This window comes from Pituophis catenifer, unplaced genomic scaffold, assembly GCF_029215685.1.
Source record: "Pituophis catenifer annectens isolate HBS135680 unplaced genomic scaffold, rPitCat1.0.hap2 SCAF_2, whole genome shotgun sequence".
NCBI lineage: Eukaryota > Metazoa > Chordata > Lepidosauria > Squamata > Colubridae > Pituophis > Pituophis catenifer.
In genome coordinates, this window is record NW_027256882.1 from 189,358,563 (window position 1) to 189,372,746 (window position 14,184).

Sequence of the window (14,184 nt, forward strand, 5' to 3'; positions counted from 1 at the left end):
CCTCCCGAAGCCCTTTTTTTAGTAACAAACAAACAAAGAAGCCAAAGACTAGCCAGATTGCTCCATTTAGAGAAGATTACAGATCCAGGGAAGAAAGAGGCCTGCAATCGCCCCCTCCTACCATTAATTTGGGACAGAGGAGGCAAGGAGTGGCTGGGAGAAGATTAATTTGGGACAGAGGAGGCAAGGAGTGGCTGGGAGAGGATTCAGCCATGTTGGACGTACACTCCAAAAGGACAGTGCCAGGAACCACTAAAGCAGTGTAAAAAGCTTAAAACAACCCTTCCCCTTTAAAAAAAGTCAAGCCCTGTAATAAAAGTATCAGCAAAGGTGATGGTGGGGGACTCCAGAGAAGCTGCTCAGGCTATAGAAAGTCTGCCAAAAACCATTACCAGCTGTTACAATGTAAGAAGGCTTAACCAAAGAGGCAGTTTCTGAAAACACTTAAGCAAGACAATAAAGATAAACAGGATTAGGCGAGAAACAACACACAGAGGAACTCCTTCCTGCCTTCCTGACAGGATTAACCCTTTAAGGTGGGAAAAACAAAAGGCTATTGGAAGGAGAGTTAACAACTGGTTCTCCTGAACCGGTATGAACTGGCTGAATCACACCACTGGGTGGTTGTTATTATTACTGGTGTTGTGTTGTTATTGTTAATGTTCAATCGATTCACAATCTGGGACTGGTAAAAATTTAGCAGTTCAAGTCTTAACCAAGGACCTAACAGCTGTTAAGGTTATTATTGTTATCATCATCATCATCATCATCTTCAACAGATTTCAGTTATATCCATGATTACGCCTAATTCTTAGTAAGATTGGAGCTATCCTGCCTCCTTCTCAAGTACTTTGCTCTACAACAGTGAAGAAAAAAAGTTATAATACAATAAGATATTAAAAATAAAGTTATAAATAAAAAAACAAATATAATAATTTTTAGCTTTACTTGATCAATAATAAAGGATTAAGACAATGAAACTTTATTTAAAGAATATGAAACTTGATGCTGAAACTCTAGAAAGAGTGCAGAGAAGAGCAACAAAGATGATAAAAGTCTGGAGGCTAAACTGTACAATGAATGAATGCTTGAGAAGGGCGTTGGATTAGAAGCCCTCCAAGATCCCTTCCAACTCTGTTATTCTATGATATTATCAGTTTAATATCTTTAAGTACATAAAGTTAATGAAAAGCTCCCAGCTTTTACAACATACAGTAAATGGCTTGGAAAAAATATAAAGATATTTATATTTGATAAAATATAAATATAAAGATTTATACTTGATAATATATATATCAAATATAGATTTTCCAATTTCACATTTGCATTTCAACCATTTAACAAGCTAAAAAAGAGATATATTTTTATAGAAAGCTTTTTAGAAAAGAACTAATCATTAAAGGAAATATATGCAAATACAAATTGCATTTTTCTCCAGAAAATATTTTGAAAAACATAGTAGGTTTTCCACAGGATCTATGATAGTGGGAGGGAATATGAACTGGAATTCAAGAACATAACCCTCACCAGTTTCCATTATGTTATCTACCTCAATTAAGAAAACTAATTTACACCAGTGAAAATTAAATCCTATATTATTTTTTAACCAGTGGTGTCACACATTCTTAAATGAGTTATTAAACAACTATTTAATGGAGTATGAGCGCATATCACTAGATATATACCAAGGCTTTTAAAGCTGGAATGCAAGGTACATGGATAAAACTTCTTAGAAATCTTAGGAAAAACAAAAAATAAATTTAGATAAACTACAAAGAAAGGCTAGTGAATTATTTATCATATTAAAAAAGCTCTTTGAAAAATATAATACAATTGATGCTAAAAAAGGACTAGAACTATGAGATTTAATATTTACAGTGATAAAATTATTACATAACAAAAGTATTATGAATATAGTGATAACATTAGATTTGTATTTCACTGTCAATGCAAGGCAGCAAATGTACCTATTTCTCCTGCCTCCTTTTTTTCTCACAATAGCCCTGTGAGGTAGATAAGGTTGAGCCGAGGTGGCGCAGTGGTTAAGAGTGCAGTACTGCAGCTACTTCAGCTGACTGCTAGTTCAGCAGATCTGCGGATCAAATCTCATGGCTCAAGGTTAACTTAGCCTTCCATCCTTCCGAGGTGGGTAAAATGAGGACCCAGATTGTTAGGGGACAATATGCTATTTAGTATACCGTCTTTGGTGTAAGCCGCCCAGAGTCCTCGGAGAGTGGGCGGCATAGAAATATGACTAATTAAAAAAAACAAACAAACCAGTGTCTGCTCAAAGTTAACTGTGCCAAAGGGAGGCTAGTTCCCTGGTTTCTGGACCAGCACTTTCACCACTACACCAAACTGGCTGTCAGTAGGCTAGTGTACTACACTGATAAAACCTTAAAACTCAGTCAATAAACAGTAAAAGACAGTGCAATAAGACAATAAAAGATTTGAGGCAAAATTTATTTATTTATTTAGTTTGTCAAACATGTACAAGTTAAGAGGTATAAGTATAAATATGGACATGAACACAGGAAACGAGTACAAATAAATGGGGACAGTAGGATAGGGATGATAGGCATGCTGGTGCGTTTATGCACGCCCCCTTTACGGACCTCTTAGGAATGGGGTGAGCTCCACGATAGACAGTTTAAGGTTGAAGATGTGGGGGTTTGAGGATGTAGCAAGGGAGTCAGGTAGAGCATTCCAGGCATTGACCACTCTGTTGCTGAAGTCTTATTTTCTGCAATCAAGTTTGGAACAGTTTACCTTGAATTTGTATCTATTGTTTGCCCATGTATTATTGAGGTTGAAGCTGAAGTAGTCGTTAACAGGTAGGACATTGTAACAGATAATTTTGTGTACTATGCTTAGGTCAGACCGTAGGCGGTATTCCAGGTTGTCCAAGCCTAAAATTTTGAGCCTGGTGGGATAAGGGATTCTATTGTGAGCAGAGGAGTGGAGTACTCTTCTTGTGAAATACCTCTGGACCTGCTCAATGGAATTAATGTCCGATATACTGTGTGGATTCCAGGCAGATGAGCTGTATTCGATAATTGGTCTGGCTGTATTTCCATACTGTATCATGAAAAGTTTTAAATAGGTCAAAGTTCACTGCAGAATAATTTCAGAATTTTAATTTATACATATTCAAACCAGCAGATAAAACCAAAAGTAGGCTATAGTTAGAAAGTATTAATATAAAATCTATACAGTCAAAAGAGGAAAGGAATAGGTCAAATACCCAGAGTAATAAACGATTAAATGTTAACTAAATCACTAGACCAAATGAATTTACATTTTTTAAAATATTTTTGAACTATTATTGACAGTTCTATGGAAATGTGGCCTCAATTGGACATAATTCAAATATACTTCCAAGGACAAAACAAAAAGCTTTCCTGATAGCTTTTTACTTTTGATTTAGAGCCATTATTAATAAAGGCAGGAAATAAGGAATTAAAATGTCAGAAAAAGATCATCTTCTAAATGCCTACATGACTAATACTGCACTTTGCTTATCAAGCCCTTCTGCTACTACAAGCTGAATAGGAAACTCTTTAGTCTGCTGGTATTTGCGGCCAGAAATGTTCTTGCAGTGGGGAGCTACTGTATGTGCCCACAGGCAGAAATCCTCCACAGGGGGGCAGAGGTCGACCCCAAGGCCCCTCATAGGTGGGGTGCCGCAGGGATCGGTCCTCTCGCCCCTTTTGTTCAACATTTATGTGAAGCCGCTGGGCGAGATCATCCGTGGTTTCGGGGTGAAGTACCACCAGTACGCTGATGACACTCAGCTGTACATCTCCACCCCGGATCACCCCAATGATGCCCTTGAAATGATGTCCCAGTGCCTGGAGGCTGTGCGGATCTGGATGGGGAGAAACAGACTCAGACTCAACCCATCCAAGACCGAGTGGCTGTGGTTTCCGACGTCCCAATATAGTCAGTTGGTGCCATCACTGACTATTGGGGGCGAGTCATTGGTCCCCACGGATAGGGCTCGCAACTTGAGTGTCCTCCTGGACTCACGGCTGTCTTTAGAAGAGCATTTGACAGCTGTGGCCAGGAGGACTTTTTATCAGGTCCGCCTGATTCACCAGTTGCATCCCTTTCTGGATCGGGACTCGTTACGTACAGTCACTCATGCCCTCATCACCTCACGCCTGGACTACTGTAATGCTCTCTACATGGGGCTTCCCTTGAGGAGCACCCGGAGACTCCAGCTGGTCCAGAACGCAGCTGCGCGGGTGATTATGGAAGCGACATGGCACTCCCATGTGACTCCCCTCCTGCACGAGCTGCACTGGTGGTCTTCCGGGTGTGCTTCAAGGTTTTGGTCACCACCTTTACAGCGCTCCATGGCTTAGGACCAGAGTATTTACGAGACCGCCTTCTGCCACCAGTAGCCTCTCACCGACCAGTACACTCCCATCGAGAGGGGCTCCTCAGGGTGCCGTTGGCCAAAAAGTGTCGATTGGCAGCCCCCAGGGGGAGAGCCTTCTCTGTGGGGGCACCTGCCATCTGGAATGAGCTCCCCCCGGAGATACGGAGGATCCCAGATTTACGCACTTTCCACCGCGCCCTCAAAACATTTTTATTCCAGCAGGCTGGACTGGCTTGACTCTCCCTTTTAATTTGCTTTTAGTTTTATACAAATTGGGTGTTTTTAAATTCGTTTTTTGGGCCAAAATTATTTAATGTACTTTTAATTTTTTTTAACTTTTGTATGATGTATTTTTATCTTATGCCTGTTCACTGCCCTGAGTCCTTCGGGAATAGGGCGGTATATAAATTGAATCAAATAAATAAAAATAAAACAACAGTGTGAGGTGGTTGAGCCTGGGCAAAGTGATAAAAAGAGTCTGGGCATTGCAGAATGAAATCCTCTTATTTCTGGACACGAAGAAGATATCTCATGATTTTGTTACAAAAATGGGATGTGAGGAGTGGAGATATGAGATGATGTTTGCAGCTGATGTATTTGAGAAATTGAATGAACTGAATGTGACATTGCAGGGAAAGGGGTGGTTTGCACATGAAATGTGGAAGCATGTAAAATCATTCAAAGCAAAACTAGATCTATTTGCAAGGCAAGCAAGTGAAGGCAATTTTTGTCATTTCCCTTTATTAGGAAAACAGAAAGTGGTTCTGCTAAGATTAGGGATCATCTGCAGAGTTTGGAGGACGAGGTCACAAGAAGATTTCAGGACTTCAAGAAAATTGAGCCTAAATTCAATTTGCTCTCTTATCCCATCACTGCTGATATTGATACAGCACCTGAGGAGCTGCAGCTTGAACTTATTGACATGCAGTCAGATCACACTGTGAAAGAAATGTTTAATGCTGTGACATTAGTTGACTTTTACAAATCTTTGTCTGCTGAAAAATTTCCATGTATGAAGAAATTTGCTGGGAAAATGTTCTCTATGTTTGGGTCTACATATATTTAGGAGCAAAGTTTTTCTTGCATGAAGATCAACAAGAGTTGATAGATGCTCTTTGACAGACATTAACTAGCAGGCTGTGATGAGAATCTCAACAAGCAATCTCACTCCTGATTTCAAAAAAATTGTAGAAAAGTGTGATAGGGTACATTTATCTCATTAAACTGATTCTAAAATTAAATGTGCTTGCAGCTATGGATGATATAAAATTATCACAATAAATAAATTGAATAAAACTACCACTATTTTATTTAATTTATATTTATTGATTTTTATGATACAATTTATACTTTTCTGAAATGCAAAGTTAACTAATGAATGCAATCATTTTAAAAGGTGTGACCCTCCGCTAACCTCCACTTCCACAAAGTGGCCCCCGAGCCAAAACAATTGCCCACCCCTGGTGTAGTGTTAGGGGATCGGAGAAAGGCCAGCATTCCTGTCTTCAAAAATGAAAAGAAAATCACTGAGGCAATTATAGATGGGTCAATTTGATGTTTATACAGGAGAGAACTGGACAGATTATTAAGCATTTTGTTCCCAAGCATTTACAAAACAACACATTGCTTAATAGGAGCCAGCATGGAGATTTCAAGAACAAGGTATTTGACTGTGGGGATACAACAGAAGAGTAGACCTTGATACTAGCAAAGCATTCAATATTTTATCTTATCTTAATAAAGAATCCAAAAATGGACCCAATTAAGCTACTCTCAGATATCTGAATAATCAAAACCAAGAATTGAATATCAATAGCCTTGTATTAAGCTGAAGGGAAGTGTTGCATTCTAGGCCCTACATCATTCAAAATATTTATAAATGACTTTGATGAGGTGTTAGAAAAGGAAATAAATACTTTGCCATCTTGGATGCCATCTTGGTTGCTCCTCTGCACCTTTGGTCATGTCCTCATGGTCATTCTTCAATAAAAGCTCTCTAAACCGTATGTCACTGATAATTTGATAATTTGGGCTAACCATTAAGGAAATAGTCTAGAACAGCGGTCACCAACTGGTGGTCCGTAGACCACTGGTAGTCTGTGAGAAAATTTTGGTGGTCCGCAGAAAAGTTATTTGCATTTTTTATATTGCACTAAATCAGGGGTCCTCAAACTACGGCCCCTGGGCCATATACGTGCAATGAATGTTTGTGTTGCTGCAGAGAATCTCCCCCTTCTGGGTCTTTTTGTGTGGGTAGGAGGGGGGCAGAAATTCCAACTTGGAGTCTGCTTCAGCCTCTTGGTGTGGAGCTTTGGGCAAAGGCTGGAGGGAAGTGCCGCTGGTGGCAAAGAGCCGGAGGGCCTTGTTCCAGTGGGACTGCATCATGGTCTGGAACTGGCTGACCATCTCAGCCCACTGAGCCTCCAGGCGCTGGCACTTGGCCTTGCACTCCTGCAGGTCTTTCCTCTGCTTGGAAAGCCTATGCTCATAGTCCTCAGTGAGGTGCTTCTGCTGAGCCTCCTTTTCGATCAGATCCAATTTGAACTGAGCCAGCTGTTTTGCCAACTCTTTCTCATGCTCCAGCAACTGCTTCCTATTGGGGCCCTAAGGAACCTAGGTGGGCAGGCGAGGAGTGGCAAGTAGAGGCTGGCAAAGGCACCCCTCAATGTGAGTGACATCGAGTTGGCCACGCCCACCCAGTCACATGACCACCTTGCCATGCCCACCCAGCCATTCATTAGGCAGATCATATTAGTGGTCCACGGAATTTAAAATTATGAATTTAGTGGTCTCTAGGGTCTGAAAGGTTGGTGACCCCTGGGCTAGAAAGTGGGAGGTGGAGAGTTCTAGTCCTGCTCACTCACTCTCAGCCCAATCCACCTCACAAGGTTGTTGTTGTGAGGTGTATAGGAGGAAAATGTGTTGAATATATTCACTGTCTTGAGTTATTTGTAAATAAAATAAAACAATAAAATAAAATAAATATTCCCTATATAAGAACATTAGACAGACCTTTATATATCATGTCTTGAAGAAATTTCCAGGTAGAGAATGTCATATAAATATTTAATGATATTTATAGTGATATGTAATGCTACTTTTTTTGGACAAGGACTTGAAAATAACCTGTGAGATCACCCAATTTTCTGCTACTATTTGTACATTACCATGTAAAACATTACTTAGATTTGGAACTTCTTATAGTAGCATTTTATTTACATTTATTTTAGCATCTTTTTTCTTAATTTTTTTAGATTCTATTGCATTTATTGTTTTTCTGTTTTGCATAGAACCTTTATAGATATTGGCTTGTATTTGGCCTTAGAATTGTAATAGATTTGATTTGATTTGAAAAGGAGATTATAAAATCCATGGACCACACAAATACTTTAGAGGACTTTTCAAGATCTTTACCAAATGAAGCACCAGGCAGAAACTGACAAGATTAATTTCAACAGAGAGAAATGCAAAGTCCTACATTTTAGCGGGAAAAATGAAAAGTTTAGTTTTAGGAGGAGGAATAGAAAATCATACTGAGTAGGAACAGTGTATACAAAAAGGAGCTGGGCATTTTGATTGATCAAAAGTTCCATACAACCAAAAGTGTGATGCATCTGCAAAAGAGAGAGGGAGGGAGGGAGGAGAAAAAAAGTGAAACTGTAAGCTGCATCAACAGCAGGAACAGTGACTGCTAGATTTTCAATGACGTTTGAAGGTATAGTTTTGGGTATATGGGGTTGGTAGCTCTTTTTTAAAGAGTTATGGAAGGTATATGTAGAACATATGAAAAATCACAAAAGTAAGATGGTAATACGTGTGTGTAAGAAGTGTGTAAGAAAAGTTGAGAAATTGCCTCAGCCAGAGTAATGTTATATTGCAATTATTGTTTTTTGGTGTTTTAAATAGTTACTGTAAATGAATGCTTTATCTGTTGTGCTCTATGCAATCTTGCACATTGATGCAGTTTACAGTTTCACTTTTTTTCTCCTCCCTCCCTCTTTTGCAGATGATTATCTTTTACAGTAACTTCCCGGGTATTGATGTTAGGCTGATTGGTCTGTAGTTTCCTAGATCTGGGTTTTTGTTTTTTCTTCCTTTTTTGATGTGGGAACCACATCAGCTCTTTTCCAGTCCTCTGGTAGTTCCCCAGTGCTCCAGGAGTTTTGAAAGATATGGTACAATGGTTCTGAGATGACATCTGTCAATTCCTTTAGAACTCTGGGATGTAATCCATCAGGTCCCAGTGATTTGTATTTATCAAGTTCAGACACGTGTTCTCTTACTATTTTTTTTTTTTTGCTTATTTTAACTTTTATTTCTAGTCTGTTTTTTACAATTATGTTTTTGGTAGGTTGGGTTATAGTTTCTTTTTGCATGAAGACCAATGCAAAGAATGAGTTAGTAGCTCTGCTTTCTCTCTGTTGTCTGTTACTTCTTTGCCATTTTCTCTCTGTAGTGGACTGACTGTTTCCTTGATTTGTTTTCTTGAAAGAAACTTTTTTTATTATCTTGGACTATTGTCACAAGTCTTTCTTTCTTCTGAAGCTTTGCTTTCCTGACTTCATCTTTGCAGATTCTGGCTATCTGCTGATATTCTGCCTTAGTTATGTGTCACTCTCCATTTTTTGTACTTGTCTTTTTTGTCCTTTAGTTTATCAGAGATATCTTTGTGCAGCCATGCTGGTTTCTTCTTGGATTTCTTATTTTTGTTTTTCAGTTGTATTGTGCTGGTCTGGGCTTTTATGATAATATTTTTCAGAGTTTCCCAAGCTTTCCCCTTTAGGATTTTCATCCAAGGAATCTTTCCCAAGTTCTTTCTGAGTTTGTTAAAATCATCTCTTTTAAAATCTAAGACTCTGGTATGATTGTGTTTTATTGCTTGTGTTTGCATTATGTTGAATTCCAGTATGACATGGTCACTCTCACCCAAGGTTCCTGCAGTTTCAACTCCCTCTATCACTTCTTCTCTGTTTATGAGAATTAGGTCCAGTATAGCTGTCCCTCTAGTTCCCTCCTCTATCTTTTGGACAATAAAGTTGTCAGCTAGGTTGGTTAGGAACCTATTCAATTTCTCACTTGGTGCAGAATTAGTTTTCCAGTTGATGTCAGGGTAATTGAAGTCCCCCATTACTATTGTAGTGTGTTTCCTACGTATATTTGTTATTTCCTACATATATTTGTTAATTGGTTAGCAAAAAGTATATCTTTTTTTAAAAAAAAATATTTTTAAATATACAACAAAATCAATACATGAACAGTGTGGCCCCTGAGTATAATTCATTTTGATACAAACATCAATCATAATCATTGATGTACATGATTTTTTAAGGCAATTATTCAATATTTCAATATTCCATTTTAATGCCAATGATGTTATAAACGTACATGGTAATACTATCATTCATCCTCTAGTTTTCTCATCAAATTGTTACTTATATTTTATTATATAAAAAGAAGGGGGAATTATATCCGCTAATATTCCCACTAAATCAGGTCACTATTACTAATCCTAATATATAAGGGTGTGTATTCTAATTTCTTCCTCTATAAATTTCTAATCAGGCCATCGTTATATTAGAAAAAAAGAACATATATATATATATATATATATATATATATATATATATATATATATATATATATATGCATATTCTTTCTAGCCAGGTTTTACCTATGTAAACTTAGTTGTTCTTCAGCCCTAGGTTCTGTGAAATCTCATTCACAAGTTCTTGGGCCCTTTTTCTGCTGCCAAACTGCAACTCTGTGTTGCTTCCTGGGAGACCCATTCTGCTGCCAAACTGCAACTCTGTGTTGCTTCCTGGGAGACCCAGATAGCTATTTCTACCTCTTAAGGCGTCATCAGTGGGCCACACCCACTTCCCAATTATCCTCCCTGTAAAAGGCATAATGTATCTTTTTTCTTTTTTCATAGGCTTTTATGTGCATATTCTTTCTAGCCAGGTTTTACCTATGTAAACTTAGTTGTTCTTCAGCCCTAGGTTCTGTGAAATCTCATTCACAAGTTCTTGGGCCCTTTTTCTGCTGCCAAACTGCAACTCTGTGTTGCTTCCTGGGAGACCCATTCTGCTGCCAAACTGCAACTCTGTGTTGCTTCCTGGGAGACCCAGATAGCTATTTCTACCTCTTAAGGCGTCATCAGTGGGCCACACCCACTTCCCAATTATCCTCCCTGTAAAAGGCATAATGTATCTTTTTTCTTTTTTCATAGGCTTTTATGTGCATATTCTTTCTAGCCAGGTTTTACCTATGTAAACTTAGTTGTTCTTCAGCCCTAGGTTCTGTGAAATCTCATTCACAAGTTCTTGGGCCCTTTTTCTGCTGCCAAACTGCAACTCTGTGTTGCTTCCTGGGAGACCCATTCTGCTGCCAAACTGCAACTCTGTGTTGCTTCCTGGGAGACCCAGATAGCTATTTCTACCTCTTAAGGCGTCATCAGTGGGCCACACCCACTTCCCAATTATCCTCCCTGTAAAAGGCATAATGTATCTTTTTTCTTTTTTCAACACAGAGTTGCAGTTTGGCAGCAGAAAAAGGGCCCAAGAACTTGTGAATGAGATTTCACAGAACCTAGGGCTGAAGAACAACTAAGTTTACATAGGTAAAACCTGGCTAGAAAGAATATGCACATAAAAGCCTATGAAAAAAGAAAAAAGATACATTATGCCTTTTACAGGGAGGATAATTGGGAAGTGGGTGTGGCCCACTGATGACGCCTTAAGAGGTAGAAATAGCTATCTGGGTCTCCCAGGAAGCAACACAGAGTTGCAGTTTGGCAGCAGAATGGGTCTCCCAGGAAGCAACACAGAGTTGCAGTTTGGCAGCAGAAAAAGGGCCCAAGAACTTGTGAATGAGATTTCACAGAACCTAGGGCTGAAGAACAACTAAGTTTACATAGGTAAAACCTGGCTAGAAAGAATATGCACATAAAAGCCTATGAAAAAAGAAAAAAGATACATTATGCCTTTTACAGGGAGGATAATTGGGAAGTGGGTGTGGCCCACTGATGACGCCTTAAGAGGTAGAAATAGCTATCTGGGTCTCCCAGGAAGCAACACAGAGTTGCAGTTTGGCAGCAGAATGGGTCTCCCAGGAAGCAACACAGAGTTGCAGTTTGGCAGCAGAAAAAGGGCCCAAGAACTTGTGAATGAGATTTCACAGAACCTAGGGCTGAAGAACAACTAAGTTTACATAGGTAAAACCTGGCTAGAAAGAATATGCACATAAAAGCCTATGAAAAAAGAAAAAAGATATATATATATATATATATATATATATAATTTCTTTCTATCCATCATCATGGCAATGTCATTCTTTTTTTCTTTTATATTGACCCATATGCATTCTAGTTTTCATCTTTGGTTTCATGCATTTCTGTAGCAGTATAGTGGTCTTTTACTTGTAGTGCAACTCCACCTCCTCTTTTAAGGGGTCTTTTATATTTTATATAAAATATTTTAGAAGCTGTGTCTTTTCTAATATACAATACTCTGTGGCAGTAGGGATTAGAGGTGCAGACATGCATTTAATATGGGCCAATCTCTCTTGTTATTTGCTTTAGAAATGTCTCATTGAATAATATGATTCTATAAAACCTATTACTTTTAAAGCTTTTTTTAAAAAATCTGCCATTTGTGAACATATACCATATTCATATATAATATACAGTATATTCAGTTTCAAAGATTATACATAGTAGTGAACAGTCATCAGGGCAGGAGTGTCTACTTTCTTTTTTATTAAAAACCCGGACCCCCCCCCAAAAAAAAAAAAATCTGGAGAGAGATACAGGAAATAGAATTAAAGAATTCTGAGCTCAACAATTATTTGAACTCTTAGCTTGAAATAAAGCTAATCGTCTTTCTAACTAACAATTTAGGGTGAAGATAAAGTTCTTGCTATTGTTGTTAAATAACTAAGAATGCATTGCAAATCACCACAGTATCTACCAGTAGATGGAAACCCATGTTCTGCCTTCCATATCCACAATATATTAACCTTCCTAAATTTGTAGGAGTCGGTTTGCAACAGAGAAGCAATTTGGCCTTAGCCCATTAGTTTTTTTTCCCACTGATCACCCTCCTTTTATATTTTATGTTCATATTTTAAAGTTAAGAGGGCTAAAGGCCTTCACTTAAACTTTGTTTCTGGTCTGTATAAATACCTACTGAAAATGATGACTGACATTATCAAAATCTCAGAAATAATGACACTCTTATGCAACTCCTCTGATGCAGATTGGGGTGAAAAAACAGGGTTTTCTTCCATAATGTGAGAAAGAGCAAAGCATGCATTTCCTATGCCTCTCTACCCTTTGAAACCACTTAGTAGTGTTCAAAAGCACCACTATCACCAGGGATATTTTCAGGAGAAAGAGAGACCTACCTGCCAGACAGCAAGAAGGACAAACGATCTATGGATGTCTTGCCCTCCACAGCATAGGTTTGATCTTTGGCCAAAGGCAAGACCTGTTCTTCACAGCACTTGATTATTTCTTTATAAGTTTGGAGAGGCACTTGCAAAGGCTGGCAAATTTGTTTGTACAGGAGATCAAATTCTTCAGAAAAAGTGTCTTTACGGAGTTGGTAAATTAAATGTGCTAGCTGAAACAAGCAGATCAGAAATAAAAGTACATTCCAAATGATAATGTCTAATCCACAAGCGTTGAGCCATCCCCATACGACAGAGCATAGAAAGCCAATGAACAACAACCCAAAAATATAGATGGCACCAAAGGTTCCACTACCTCCCATATAGCCAAGGAGGAGGAACAAACTAGCGAGGTGATAGGCTGCTCCTTCCATAATGTATTTCCAGTTCTCACACAAAACCGGATTAAAAATTATCCGATCCAAAAGTGTGTTTTCTTCATTCATTTTCCTGTAACTTCTACACCTAACTCACTTTGAAATTAATGGAATACACAGAAACCAATTCCTATACCTATACTTCTATGGAGATTTTAGAGGAACATTTCTGAAGTTATATATTTGCATCAACAACTCCTGAAGTTCTCTTCCACAAATTGCAATACCCAGCGTTCTTGATGGGATTTGAGACCTTGTTGATGAACTTGTAGAAGCATGAGAAATTCTATCCCGGAAGTGCCTTTTGAGAACTGGAGTGGAAAAATCAAGAGTAGCTAAGAGTTTGCCGCTTGTTTTCTCCCCTGCCTTGAGATAAATTAAAATAGACACAGTGAAAGAGCAGCAGGGAGGGTTAAAGGGGTGGGGAAGACAAGCAGAGGGCACTAGTGTTTAATTTGGAATGTATAGCACTAAGGCATGGAAAGAAGAGAGAGGCGCTACATAGATAACCATGTTTGGAATTGAAATCCAAGCAGCAAAGGCTAGAACTGGAAGAGAGAGCAGCCAGACATTTGCCACTTAACATAACCCTGAGAACTAGATTACAGAGTATTGTTAGTGAATACTGCACAGAGTTTTCAGTTTATTCTCAGATATACTTTATCACCAAAGAGTATTTTTACATAGAGGAGGAGGAGAACTAGGACAACTAAAAGCAATAAATTAAGAGACTAAAAAGGATTTAAATAAGTATCTTTATAGTATGATATACAATCATACAGAAAGAGTAGTATGGTGGCCTAATGGTGAAGACTCTCACCTCCCACTCGGAAGCTTGAGAGTTAAATTCTAACTAGTGGCAAATATTTCTCTCCTAGGGCACAAATGAAAAATATCTCCTGCTAACTCTGTGTGGGGTCAGGAAGGGCATCCAACCAGTAAACGCTCAGCTTCATCCAGCTCAGACCCCAAATT

The 14,184-nt window shown here is 38.6% G+C and overlaps 1 protein-coding gene across 4 annotated transcripts in view; it reads right to left on the minus strand.

Annotated features, from left to right (window-relative positions):
• The window catches only part of POPDC2 (popeye domain cAMP effector 2), a 48,242-nt gene extending 34,679 nt beyond the window's left edge, over window positions 1–13,563 (minus strand). For 3 of the 4 annotated variants that reach the window (XM_070938368.1, XM_070938366.1, XM_070938367.1), the window contains exon 1: window positions 12,788–13,563. In XM_070938368.1, the coding sequence (XP_070794469.1) occupies window positions 12,788–13,278 (491 nt within the window). In that variant the 5' untranslated portion in view covers window positions 13,279–13,563. The remainder of the gene's footprint in view (window positions 1–12,787) is intronic. The other variant, XM_070938369.1, reaches the window with a different exon arrangement.
• Window positions 13,564–14,184: the final 621 nt, after the last annotated feature.